This window comes from Gadus macrocephalus, chromosome 20, assembly GCF_031168955.1.
Source record: "Gadus macrocephalus chromosome 20, ASM3116895v1".
Lineage (NCBI taxonomy): Eukaryota > Metazoa > Chordata > Actinopteri > Gadiformes > Gadidae > Gadus > Gadus macrocephalus.
In genome coordinates, this window is record NC_082401.1 from 5668850 (window position 1) to 5683200 (window position 14351).

The 14351-nt window shown below is 47.9% G+C and overlaps 1 protein-coding gene across 1 annotated transcript; it reads right to left on the bottom strand.

The window, feature by feature from the left end:
- Positions 1-344: 344 nt before the first annotated feature.
- Positions 345-11913, bottom strand: inhbb (inhibin subunit beta B). The gene is made up of 2 exons (XM_060040010.1): positions 10497-11913; positions 345-3033 (listed from the first exon to the last, which is right to left on the bottom strand). The coding sequence occupies exons 1-2, from the start codon at positions 10888-10890 to the stop codon at positions 2195-2197; spliced, it is 1233 nt and encodes a 410-aa protein (XP_059895993.1). The 5' UTR covers positions 10891-11913; the 3' UTR covers positions 345-2194.
- Between the last annotated feature and the right edge of the window lie 2438 nt (positions 11914-14351).

The following is a 14351-nucleotide window of genomic DNA, read 5'->3' on the forward strand; positions in this document are numbered from 1 at the left end:
ACACACTCACACACACACACACACACACACACACACACACACACACACACACACACACACACACACACACACACACACACACACACACACACACACACACACACACACACACACACACACACAGATGTGGGGCCAACGCCAGCAAACATGAGGCCAAGGGGAATCAACCATGTATGTGTGTGACTCAATGTTGGCAGGCACTATAAATACCTGTGAAATCATTAAGTGTAGTCGCAATTACTGCACTTCACCTCAGTAGCGATGGTCACGACAGTTAGGCCTTTTGTTTGAGTAGCGAAGAAGTGTGTATGAAAAATTCCGGAAAGGAACAACAATACACAGAATGAAGAGTACGAATTTATTTTAAAGTTACAAAATATTTAAGAAAAAACATCTTATTTTACATAAACTGTACAGATGACATTTATTTGACTAAATGATTCTGAAACAAGCACTAAAAATAACTTTTTATTAAATAGAAAACTGAAAAAAAAAATAGAATTACAGATGAAAAAAGTAAGTGTTCCACTTGCTTGTTGTACAAAATAGAGAGACAGAACATAGAGCGTGGAATTTGAATCATATGACATCATACCCTGATACAGTAGTAGGCTTTTGCAAATGATTACAACATTATCATACACAAATAAAACAGGATGGCCAAGCCACCTAAGTTTTACAGCTCAACCTTGGCCTCTTTGGTTCCATTAATTAGGTAAAATACATTTGAAAAAAATTCAATTTTACTTCTATAAAAATAACTTTTCAATGGCAGTTGATCTTTTTTGTCTTTTTTTGTTTTTTTGTCTTCGCTAATCCCGCAACTTTTCAGTGCAAACGTCACGATAACCATTCGCTTTGGAAAGGAAGCGAAAGATCATATTTCAAGTATTGATACAGGGTTGTAGACTAACAAGACAGAACAAGAGGGAGATAAGGAGAAAATGAAAGAGAGAAAGAAAAGCAACACAAGAAAACAACAAAAAACAAGAGATTTCAGTCTGGATGTGGACTATCGACATGGATTACTTTACATTGCATAGCTCATGTGGCACTTATTAATTAGCAATAGGAGACAGGACACTCAGTACCCCTCGGAAGGCATTTTAGTATGCAAGTGCTATTCAGGATGTGCATTTCAACAGTTTACACAAGTGCTGCACTGCACCGATTTAACCCACAAGCCAGTTTGTTTTCTGCAAACATGGCCCAATGGACTCCAAGAGCAATGGACTAGACACGCTGAAGGTGTATCATCTCTCTCATTATCCCTCTCTCCCTCACACTCTCTCCCTCTCTGTCCCTTCTCTGTCCCTCTCACTCTCTCTCTGTTGACGTTACAGGAAGTGCACAAATGAAGGGCACTTAGAAGGTCCATCTTCACCTGGTTGTCGTGGTAACCGAAACCGCCCCCCCCAGGACTCACCCTCATTACAGGGAAGGGACAGGGATGTGGTCTGCTTACTCTGAGCACGGCAGCGACAGTCACAGGCCCAGGAAGTGCTGGTGTTCTGAATTGTATAAGTCAATGGATATAAGTCAGTGCTTTATAAGTTATGTTGTGTGCTAAAGTAAGAAGGGCTTCCTCCCAGGGATGTGGTGTGAAGGGGCAGTGGAGTGGGGAGGCTTGAGGTTCGGAATGACATTAGACGATTACATATGTCAGCTGATGCCCCTGTCTGTGTCCTTAAGCGCTTTCAATCTTCATTTTGTGAGGAGATGATGGTGCAACTGTTTTTTGACTAGAAATGGCAAACTAGAGCAATATATAATTTGGAGATAACCGTTCCTTTCTTGTTCAATCGCTCTCACTGTGCTGGCTTGCGGTTTCGGCGTTCAGAACCCCCGGCAGAAACTATAAGTAGCACACAAGTGCCGCTCCATCGGATAAATACACACACTTGCAGGCACACATACACATCACACATGTGATCGCAGGCACACGCGTATGCAACACTGAAACACGCATCTCTCGGGTCTGCTGGTACCACTTGGGGGTTTGTGCTACTTGCGCTCAAGAATTTAGATATGTTGTATATACTCGCCGAATAAACGGGTCTGTTTCGACAAAAAAGGCCTTTTTTTCTTTTCCTCTCCACAGTTTTTATTTTTCGAGTTCAAAGTGGGAGGAAAGAGGGGGACGATCTCTGGCAGAGGGGTGAGGTGTGTGGGGGGGGGGGGGGGAACCACTGCCTCAGGCGCATCCGCACTCCTCCACGATCATGTTCGGCACATCCCGCTTGACAATGTTGTACTCGTCGTCAAAGTACAGCATGGACATAGTGCTGAGCTTGGTGGGGATGCAGCAGGAGCTGACAGAGCCCGGGCTCATGCCCCGCATGCGGTACTGGTTCACCACCGCCGTGTGGAAGGACGACGCCGACCCCGGCACGCCCGCCATGTACGCCGGGCAGCTGCCCTCGCAGTAGTTGCCGTAGTAGCCGGCGGGCGCGATGATCCAGTCGTTCCAGCCGATGAGGCGGAAGTCGATGTAGAACTGCTGGCGGCAGCACAGGCCGCCGCTGCTGCCGTCACACTCCAGCCCCCGCTTGCGGATGCGGTGCTTGCCCTCCCCCTGCCGGGCGCGCACCACCAGGAATGGCCGGTGGGAGGGGTCCGCTGCGTCCACCAGCACCGGCAACACGCCCGCCGTCTCGCAGCCGTCGCAGCGCACCTCCAGGTCCTGCCGCCGGCCGCCCTTGCTGAACACTGCCCGCACTGCGTCCGACAGCGGGAAGGTGTGCCAGCCGCTGCGCTTGAGGTCCACGCGCTTCTCCACCAGCACCCAGCGTCCGGTACCACCACCGCCTCCACCACCACCATCAGGAACCCCGACCCCCGGGATGCTGCTGCTGCTGGACCCGGCCTCCTGGTAGTGGAGCTTGACGGTCACCTTCCTCCGGGGGCCTCGGTCGGGCCCCGCTGGCAGTACACGGAAGTAGAGCCAGAGGTTGGCCTGGGACACGTAGAGGTTCTGGTTGCCCTCGTTGGAGATTTGGAAGAAGAGGCTGGACTTGGAGGAGGCCGGCTCATCTGTGGGAGAACAACAAGAAGAACATGAAGGTGTGGAAGGCCGAAGAGGAATAATAAGTGTGGTTTTAAAGGTTTGATGGGTCGGTGCTTTTTCAGTCAAATATCTGTATACCAGATGCTGAGGAGCATAATGTATTCAGAAGAAGTGTCCCGAAGTCAGCTTTGCAAAGAGAGCTTTGTAAAAGAATCTAGAGAAATACTTGCAGATGGGAGAGTTAAATCTCTTAATGTGGCTAGAGAGACACTCTCTAGCCAAACTTTTCCCACAGGAGCACACAAACATATATAGCCATAAACGTACATTTTCACACCCAAACGTGTGCATGCATGCATGCTCACAGGCACAAAGGCTGGCTGCCCTAAGGAGAAGGCAGCCATGCCTTTAAAAAGTGCCTCAGCCTTTTTTTCACTCTTTCTTTGCAATTGCTGGGTCAGGTGACTTCCATGGCAAGCTCTGGTTGGCCAATTGTGACAGGCCATTTTTGGAATCAAGCCATGTTGGAACCAGGTCCAGTTTTGAGGGGACAGCTCCAAAAAGGAGGGGGAGAGAGAGAGAGAGAGAGAGAGAGAGAGAGAGAGAGAGAGAGAGAGAGAGAGAGAGAGAGAGAGAGAGAGAGAGAGAGAGAGAGGGAACAAGAGAGAGTTGGAATAAGGTGAACTGAAAGCAAAAGGGTGTAAGGAAAGGCGAGCGCTTCGACAGGGAGGCGAGGGGTGCAGGGGACATGGTCGAGGCCGTGGGGGGTTCATTGAGTTCGTTGTGCGTCGCTGTATGACACCCCCCCCCCTCCCCCCCTTTCCCCACCACCACAACTCCCCAACCCCCCAACCCCCTCCTGGAGCCTTGGAGACTGACAGCACAAAGCCCCTGTTAGGCAGTGGGAGACAGCCGCGCTGCCGGCATTGCTTTCAAGCGCGTGGCCTTCAAGCGAGAAGCATGATGAGGCAAAAATAAAATTCATTTACATGACACTGGCCCGATTTCTCCAGCGGCACAATGGAGAGATCCTATTGGCTATGGGCTCTGCCCGCATTTTTTCCATTCTTCCTCTCTCTTTTTTTTTTTTTTTGTTGCAGCCTAATGATGTCCTGAGGTGCTGTGAAAGGTTCTCACTGCGGGAGATTTAGTGCAATGTTTTCCAGCACAGGAGAGCGACTGAAAGCATCTAAATTACTTTGTTTGCCGACTGATTAGTGTGTGTCAGTGTCAACAGCTGGCCACCAAAGACGCCAAACCATCCCCCCCTCACCCGCCTCCTCGTCCAGCGCCTTCACACTCAAACACACCCACACAAACAGACACACACACACACACACACATACACACACACACACACACACACACACACACACACACACACACACACACACACACACACACACACACACACACACACACACACACACACACACACACACACACACACACCCAGTGAACGCCTCTTCCTGCTGATCCTTTTCATTCACATTGAGAGCTGCTTGCATGGCTTTATTCTCTACAGTATGTTCACTGGCAGTACACACACAGACACACACACACACACACACACACACTCACACACTCACACACACACACACACACACACACATACACACACACACACACACACACACACACACACACACACACACACTAGGAAGCACACACACATACACGATAAAACACACAGGAATACACATATGCACAATGACCCGACCCACACAAACATATTGACGAGCAGAATGACAAACAGACTAGACAAACAAAAACACTCAACACACAGGCTCAAGCTCAGTGACTGACTAAGTGACTCTATACGCACACACTCTTTCAGCACACACACACACACACACACACACACACACACACACACACACACACACACACACACACACACACACACACAGCCCAAAACCAAACGCACACACACAAACACACGTATATCAATTTGCATACATTCATGAAGCACCTCACAACCCAACTGTGACGGAAACAGATCAGAAAAGATCCTGCTGCTGAAACCAAACCCTGGAGGCTAACGTATGGAGTGCCCAGGGAGAGTTGAGTGAATAACATCTGAAGCTACATCACAGCCTCATCATGAGAGCTTAACATGGGCTTTTAACCTGGGACTCCCTCAAAAGGCCCCGGGCTACGAGAACACAAGCACCCCTCGCGACGACGTGCCCCGGCAGCTTCGCAGCAGAATGCCACGCAACAGAAAACAGACAGCGTGACAATAGATGTGAGAGCTCAATCCCAGCACACGACGCCGTGGAGACACATCCATCAGATAGCGTCACCGTGTCGGGCGGCCCACTTAGATGTTAGTGTTTATTTCCGGTCTTTTGGTTGGAAAGCCCAAGGTCTTTCAAGTATTGCTACATGACTTTGTGTTCAGTTTTGTTAATGACTATGTCAGTGCTTTGATCCCCTTTCCAAAGTATGCAATTTGTAGTAGGGTGCTATGATTTAGCGTCACACGATTGGCTCGTAAAAGCTCAGGGAGATCAGGGTGTGCTGAATTGGGTGCCCTCAGTATGAACATTGGGTAACTTTCTTGTCATTCCAGTGCTGCTGTAACTGTCAGAACTAATATTGTATTGAGTGTCATTAAAGATAAGTGAGTTTGCCTTGCCTGATATTCCTCCCATTGAAGACTGAACCGTTAAACTTGTATAAAACAGGAACAAGGCAACATGGCAAGACACCAAAACAAAAGTTACTTCAGAGTTGTCCCCAGTGCTTTAAATGAATGAAACCAATTAATAACACCATTGAGCATTCAAAATAAACATGATTGAAGCCAACTTCAAGATAACACTTTGGAGCAAGATGTTGACGGATTGACTTCACTTCCCTTTGTTTTCAACGATAAGGGGTGATGAAATCGAGTGACACATCTCAAATCTTTTTGGCATTCATTGAATACATATTGTCCTTATTGGGTACTTCTGATGCATGTGTTTCGACATCAAGAATTCTTCCTCTTCCGACTGGGTGTCAATGTGTTTTAATGTAGCTCTGTTGATGGCTAATGATTAGAGGCGCAGGATAATGTGGGCCTCTGAGTCTGAAATATTTGCTAAAGACCCACAGAAATGTACCTGATCTTCTTGCGTGACTTAAAATAGACTCAAAAAGGACATCAGATCCAGGGTTTTAAGGCTTTCCTAAGTAGTCGTGTTGATTGCTGGTTGTTGCTGCAGGGCTAGTTCTTACATGCGGTCTATCATTATGGATTTGACTTGTTGACAGTGACGACCAATATGTGGAAAGGTGGCAAAGGCAGGAAGCCAATATTTTTTTTACTTCTTGTAAAGATTATACACATTTTCCTTTCCAGACTGACAGATAGATTGGGTTGTATTGGCGTGTGTGTGTGTGTGTGTGTGTGTGTGTGTGTGTGTGTGTGTGTGTGTGTGTGTGTGTGTGTGTGTGTGTGTATTAGTGTGTGTGTATTAGTGTGTGTGAGTGTACAAGAAGTTTAACTGAAAGACGAAAGATGACCAAAAGCTGAATAAATATATAAAAATGATACAGAACAGGGTAGCTAAGAAGGCAAACCAAGGTAGGTAGGGAGGTAGATAGCGGTATAAGTAAGTAGGTAGGTGTTAGGTAGGTAAGTACACCTGAACAGGTAGGTAGGCAGGTAGTTGGTAGGCAGAGTCACTGTCGACAAGACCACACGCGATTCGGGGTGGGGTAAGGTGTGGTGCTGTGTGGCTCAGAGCAGGGTGTCGGCCCTCTCGGTCTCTGCTTCAGTTGGAAAAAGGGTGGCGTACACCACACCTGTAAGTACACCTGCACGTGCTCAGTATACAAACAAGACATCCCCCCGGGCGGCACAATTCAAATCTTTAGGACGGAGTGGGAGAGCGAGAGAGAGAGAGGAAGGGAGATGGAGAGACAAAGAAGTGAAGAGGGAGTTTGGAAAGTAGAAGAATGATTGGGAAAGATCAAAAAATATGAGAGGGAGACACACACACACACACACACACACACACACACACACACACACACACACACACACACACACACACACACACACACACACACACACACACACACACACACACATAGAGGGGAGCGTCACTCTTGTGTTCTCTGGTTCCCATGAATGAGGAAACGGGCTGAGATGGAAACGCCACTGGAGGGAGTACACTGCACTGCTCGCTGCCCTGCTTAACGATTCACCACTGGCAGGGTTTCAACAATGATGCCCTAATCAAAATTTAATGGCAGTCTACAGCTCCACTGCAGAGCTGCAGGCAGCAAGGCAGGCAGCAAGGGGGGAAGGGGCTGGACAGGAGAGCGGAGTGTGGAAAATGTCTGGACCAGTTCCAGGATCCGATGCAGGTGATTGACAGCACCCCGTGAAAGAACTGTCCTGAAATAAACTGCTGAACCCTGTCCATTGCCTCAACGGGCCCAGAGTTAATGATATCCAATAATGAAGTCTTAATTCCATGTCTCGGCCCGGTCACCGCGAGTTCACCGGGTCACAGCACTCGCAGCGGGCAATCGAGATGCCGGCATCTGAGCCTGATGCGCCTCTTTATTTTCCAATGCCTCTTTCTTTCGTTCCCTCTCTCTTTTTTCCTCCACTCTCCATCTCACTCTCTTTCTTCCTGCATCTCGCTCAATCTTCCACTATCTCTTCCTTTATTGCTCTCCCCCGTCTCTCTCCACTCTATCATTATCTCTCTCTCTCTCTCTCTCTCCCTCTCTCTCTCCCTCTCTCTCTCTCTCTCTCTCTCTCTCTCTCTCTCTCTCTCTCTCTCTCTCTCTCTCTCTCTCTCTCTCTCTCTCTCTCTCTCTCTTTCTCTCTATATATATATATGTATTTATTTATATATGTCCCTCCCTCTCTTGTGTTCTGTGGCTCTGTGCTCGCCGCTTCGCTCCCATGAGTGCGGGACACCGAATCCCTCTGCCCTGCTCGGCCCATGGGAGCATGTCAGGGGAAATGGAAGGATGGCACATTTCCCTCACCTGCCCAGGCACCCAGACCTCTGGGGCCCCAGGCAGCCGGGCAGAGGCCCCTGGCCGGCCCTCTTCCGTTGGTCCCATCACAAACACACAGAGCATGGTGAGACTTGCTGGTAAACATTTTTCAGCCTGCGGTCTGAGTAGCGAACCCACTGTATTCCTGTTGGACCAACATATCCTGCCCACTCTCCACCTCAAGCATCACCCCAGCACCCAGCAGCACCCTATGTTCCGTCAAGATCACAAACCCAACTGCTCAGACGCAGGTTCCCTTCCACCAACCTCCAGGGTGATGGAAGGTGGTGGCTGGGGAAGACAGAGACCCCCTGCCCCCTCCCTGCACCATCCCCTACCCCAGCCTCAGAGCCCTTCTCTGGGCCCTGTCCCTGAGCCATGCCCCTGGCTGGCAGCCTGGGCCCGGGGGGTTGCGAGCCAGCTGGCTGTGGAGGAGGCCGAGGGGGTCGAGGGAGCAGGGAGCAGGGAGACACGCCAGCTCCACGGTACAATGCCACACAAAGGCTCAAAGGTGTTGGGGAAGAATGGAAGAAAAGATTTAGAAAAAAAAGAAAGGAAAAAAGACGCAAAGAAGCCTGCTGAACCTCCGTGATGACAAAAGCATTCTTTGGAAAACTGCGATAGGGACACATGCGCTGCGAGCCGTGCACGGCAGATACACAGCGGATTTGCAGGCCCGGGCGTAAGGACAAACACACACACACATACATGCACAAAAACACACACGCACACACACACACTGACATGCACATACACATGCGTCCACACGCATGCACACAAATCACACACACATGGGCACACAGAGACACTGGCGCATGCGTACACACACACACAACCTTAAACATATGTACAAGCTCACATACACAAGTACACACACACACACGCACACACACACACACACACACACACACACACACACACACACACACACACACACACACACACACACACACACACAGAAATATCCATGCAAATAAACATTTGAACATGCACACACAGACAGAAACACACACACTCACACATGCATGTGAAAACACACACACACACACACACACACACACACACACACACACACACACACACACACACACACACACACACACACACACACACACACACACACACACACACACACACACACACACACACACACACACACACACACACACACACTCACAATGCCAGCCTGCGCCCCTCGATCTCCAACACACTGAACCGGCAAGGGCCCGAATGTCTCATGCATTATTCTGAGCGATCCCCTTTGTTTTCCCTCTTTTTTTTCTGAATGTTGACATGTTGGGTTGAGCACGAACGCGCAGTGCTCTCATAATAATTGGTCGCCTTTTGTTCCCTTGTCATGAAGCTGCTCGGATCACTCCTATTGGGGAAGCAGGAGCGGTTGAGGGCTAATTGTACCAGCGGGGGTTGGGCAATAGTGCCTTATTTTAAAAATACTTTTCTTTCCGAAAAAATGATTGTTACTTTGTTAGCCTAACGTCTCGTTTACTGCGGGGAGATCCCGGGCGGAAAAAGATAATTACAGGTCCGTTCCATACTTGCGGCGATTGTTTTGGATGCGCTTGTGCGTGCGTTAGCCTATGTCTGTGTACGTGAGTGTGCGTGCGGTGGTGAAGTGGGGGGCGAAGGTACGTGTGTGTGAGAGGGAGAGGGAAGGAGAGAGAGAGAGAGAGAGAGAGAGAGAGAGAGAGAGAGAGAGAGAGAGAGAGAGAGAGAGAGAGAGAGAGAGAGAGAGAGAGAGAGAGAGAGAGAGAGAGAGAGAGAGAGAGAGAGAGAGAGAGTATTCTCTTTGCCTTCTAAGAATTAGTTAGATACACATTCTAAGAGGAAGAGACAAATGGCCAATTGGGGGACTTTGTCCTGCTTTAAAAGAGGGCTTTATACATTCAAGTATTGAGTGTGAGCAAAGCTTTAGTGATGAAATTGGATTCAGAGTACTTTTTGTCCCCTGGACAACACATAGGGGTAATTCAAGGACTCGGTCCTTCTGAAGTCCAACAGTAGGAAGAAGCAGGAAGAAGCATTAACATCAGAACCTCAACACAAGAACCTCTACCAGAACCTCAACACAAGAACCTCCACCAGAACCTCAACACAATAACCTACAGCAGAACCTCAACACAAGGACGTCAACACAAGAACCTCCACCAGACCCCATGACACAAGAACCTCCACCAAAACCTCAACACAAGAACATCCACCAAAACCTCAACACAAGAACTTCAAAAAATGCTCGAGGCAGGATTCTAGTGATGTGATGTTATAAGGACGAGGATGGCTGATGATATTTTAAGCCATTCAACTGATGATGACTGCATCAAATGTGATCAAATTGTGTTGGTGTACCATGTGAACGCCGCGGGTTGGCTGTGCGTAATTGGAAATATATGGAGCCTTGCGCACCGGTTCAGTGGGGGGTCAATGCGAGACCGTTGAGATCGATAAAACCGTTCATAATTACCTGATTCAGCAAAACTAATAATCTCCGAACTCTCCTCTTGTATCTCGTTATTGTAGGCCGCCTGGCCGTCAAAGTTTGGAATCTCAACCCGGCCGTCCGCGCGTACTTTCCCAGCGTGGAGTCTCCTCAGGGCGGTCACCATGGATGCTTTGGGTATAGGGTGGGTGATGTTGGGTCTCTCCCGCATCTGCAGTCGGTTCAGGATGTGCCTCTTCACCGCCTCCAGAAAGTCCACATCCACTCGCTCCGACTGATCGGGCGCTCTAAAGCTGCACGACGCGCACCCCTCCTGGGACGCCTGGGTCTGCGTCTCCGTGCCGTCGGCCAGCACAGAGCACAGGGTATAGAGGATGCAGGCCAATAAACATGAGAGTGTTTGCGTGGACTTGCACATTTTTTTTTTAATTGGGCAAAACGTCTCTGAAAGATATAACAAACAAGGATGACGCGCAGAGCTGAAGCCTAACGCGTGTGATCACTCTATAATATGTCAATTTCAAAACTCTATAAAATGTCAATTTAAATCCAACAGTGAGGGCGTGTATTCCCAGATTGATCACATAAACGCTGGCTTGATAATCCGAGTCATAGTGAGTCTAATTCTGCAGCCATGCTTCGTTGGCCTCAGGAACAGTCATCCAGTCGACCAGCGCTTTGATTTCAGCACGGATAGTCTCCAAACTGTTGCCGGGATCAGCTGGGATTGTCAACGCGTTCTCTTTGCACTTTATCAAAACAATCAAAGAAGAAGATGAAGATTAAGGCTCATCCAAACGGTCTGCAATGCTTTGAATGCCGGTGTCCAAAATGCGCAAAAAAGTTAAAAGTGCACCCTTCCCATTCAAAAAATCGGTCTCAGCGCAACAACTTGGGAGACCAAATGAGTCCGTCTTGAAGTTCAATCATTAAGTGCACTATGCAGACTCTCTTGGTGTCTCTCTCGGTAGTCTGTCCTCTGTGTCGGTGAGTGGACAGATCCGCGCGTCCTCACAGATGCTCTTGCCTTGGCGTCTATCCTCCTCTGGCCTGGGATCACGACACAGGGACACAGCGCACCCAAAGTTTTTATACAAGAGTACAAACCACGTGGGGATTTCCACCAACTGGACGCCAGAGATTAGCAGACTACTACGTTTCCCCAAAAGATGACTGAGCCAAAGGTTTGCGCACCGCAGACGTGGTGAGCCTTACTACTCATAGGGGAATGGGGCGAAGGGGCGTTTGATTGCAATATGAGCTATTGCACGTATAACAGAAACCATCGGAATTATGGTCAGTTGAAATGACACTGTCTTAAAAAAGGTTAAATAAAAATACTCGGGCGGAACAGGATTCCAAGGCGCTATGGGTGCAAATTAGTGAAAGAGACTACCTTCCTTTATACCACAGTCCTTACACACCTGATTAGGACATGACAAGACATATTGAAAACAATTGAAGACGTAGGCCTTATATAACTATGTACTTTTTTTATTGCCTCCTTTTTTTGCAAATGTTTGTTGTGGGATTCCCCCATTTGTCATAAACATGTTGGCCTATGAGAATATCATGAGGAGCCAATATGATGTCCAGTCCGAAATTTGGTCCCTACCAAAAGGCAAACAACTGGCTCCATCTTGTGTCACAACAGCGTCACTACACTGTGCACAATATTCAATTATTATTAACGCAATGATTTGCCGGTGTAAGTACCATATTGGCTCGGCTACCAGATCGGCTCGGGGTCCATCGTCTGCTGATTACGTCACACAATACGCTATCTACAGCAATAAGGTCTTTTATGGCTTAAATTAAAGAGCCTGTATGATCTTTCATTTTGAACATAGACCATTCCCAACCTATCTGTATGGATAGTTTTCTTCTAAAAACAAAACATCCCTCGGAATCATCTTGGCTGTTAAGATAAGCCGTCCGTGTTGCCAGATTGGGCACATTTTCAGCCTGATTTGGCTACTTTGAATCACGTTAGGCTGGAAAAACGGGACATATGCCCAATCTGGCAACACAAACCGAAACTAGACAGACCTACTCGCGCTCACACATGTGCTCGCTGTGGTTGCTATGACGACAGCCAGAGCTACAGCACAAAACAGCCAATCACAACTGTCCCTTAGCAGCCAATCACAATGTAGCCTACGCCCATTCAAGCGTACAGCCAATGATATTGTGTAACGTAATCAGCAGACGACGGACCCCGAGCCGATCTGGTAGCCGAGCCAATATGGTACTTACACCGGCCTCGAATTGTGAATTGTGCGACGGTGTCATGCTGTGCCTGATTAAAAATTCAAATTCGGTGGCGTTATTTTGTTTATTTCCTATATATACAGCACACCTCAACATCAGAAAACCTTAAAGGGGACTTATTATGAAAACAACACATTTCCTGGGATTTGGGGTGTTGTTTTGGGTCTCGGGTGCTCCCACATGCATACAAACTTTGAAAAAGTCTGTACATGATTTTTTGAGCAAGATATGCATATCTGAAAGTAGGGCCTACCCCGCCTACAGTACAGTTACCAAACGAGCGAGTCCGTTTCGGCGTACTTTCTTTCTCTTTTCGTGGTAAAAATAAGTCTTGTAAATCTGCAAATTATTTTCTTAAATGCGTATGTCTCAGGGATTACAGTTTCACGTAAGCCAGTAAGGCTATGATTAGGCTAATCAAGAGCACATTTTTAAATGAGCAGGTCGGGTGCATTATTTTTGTATAAGGCCTAATATTTGAGGTGCGAGTTGCGGTCATTTATGTACCCGCGGAACACATGCTATAAAGGCCTACAGATCAATTCCGCAATTTAGAAAAGTACTAGACACGCCTCCTACTACAAGTTATGCCTACAAGTCACGCCTCCGTCTTGCAGGACGCAGGCGGATACTATTGCAGCTGTGAGAGTGCAATCCCTTTCTCCGTCCGAGCTGCCGGACTGCCGCCGAGCTCCCCCCGCCGGAGGAGGAGACATGGAGGAGAAGGGGATTGTCCACCCGGAGCTGAGCTGCCAGACTGCAGCCGAGCTCCCTGCGTCGGACTGACGCCGAAGCTTCGGCGGCAGTCTAGCAGCTCCGGCGGGGGGAGCTCGGCGGCAGTCCGGCAGCTCAGCTCCCGGAGACTGAGTACAATTCCTTTCTCCTCCATGTCACGGTTCAATAATGACTTCAGAGTCAAGGCCAAAGATCCTTTCCCCCAATTCTTCACAACCATGGCCGAGATAACCCCACTACGAGTCTTAACTTGTTGTGGAAGTAGTCTACCAGAGACATCAGACGCAGTCTTTATGATTCATAATATCATCCGAGGCGCATATAGCTTTTGGCCGTGATATTGGATATAATATTGTATAAATACCTATATATTATATAATATTATTATTATATTGTATAGATAGAGCTCCAGGAGTCCGCAAGCGGCAACAATCACTTCTCCTCCATGCTGTGGTTCACTCTGAGAGCTCATTGGTCAATGGGCTGCAGCTCATTTGCATTAAAGCAGACTACAGAAACAGCGCATTCTGAAGGGACTGAAACAGAGGGGAATAGCGGAAGGCGAGATACTTTTTTTTTCCTAAAAGCTATTTCCAGCAAACAGCTTCAAAAACATGTTTTCTGGAACTCATGTAGGCCTACTATGTTTACTCATTGGGAAAACACCATAATATGTTTCCTTTAAAGTCTGAGGCCGATATGTAACGAGAGAAACTAAGTAGGCCTAACTAAGTAACCCAAGGGGAAAACATATTATTGGCTTCTTTTTTTATTCTTTGAGGAGAATACTGAACACGTAACACCCACAAAAAGCTTCAGAAACTAAAACGGCCATGCCACATTTCTTAATCAGATGGTGTTTATTTGGTCGTG

Excerpts from the sequence above, each read along its gene's own strand:
- inhbb (XM_060040010.1), bottom strand. The coding sequence starts at position 10,890 with ATGTGCAAGTCCACGCAAACACTCTCATGTTTATTGGCCTGCATCCTC. Across the intron at positions 3,034-10,496 it reads TATTAGTTTTGCTGAATCAG|ATGAGCCGGCCTCCTCCAAG; the intron begins GTAATTATGAAC and ends GTTCTCCCACAG.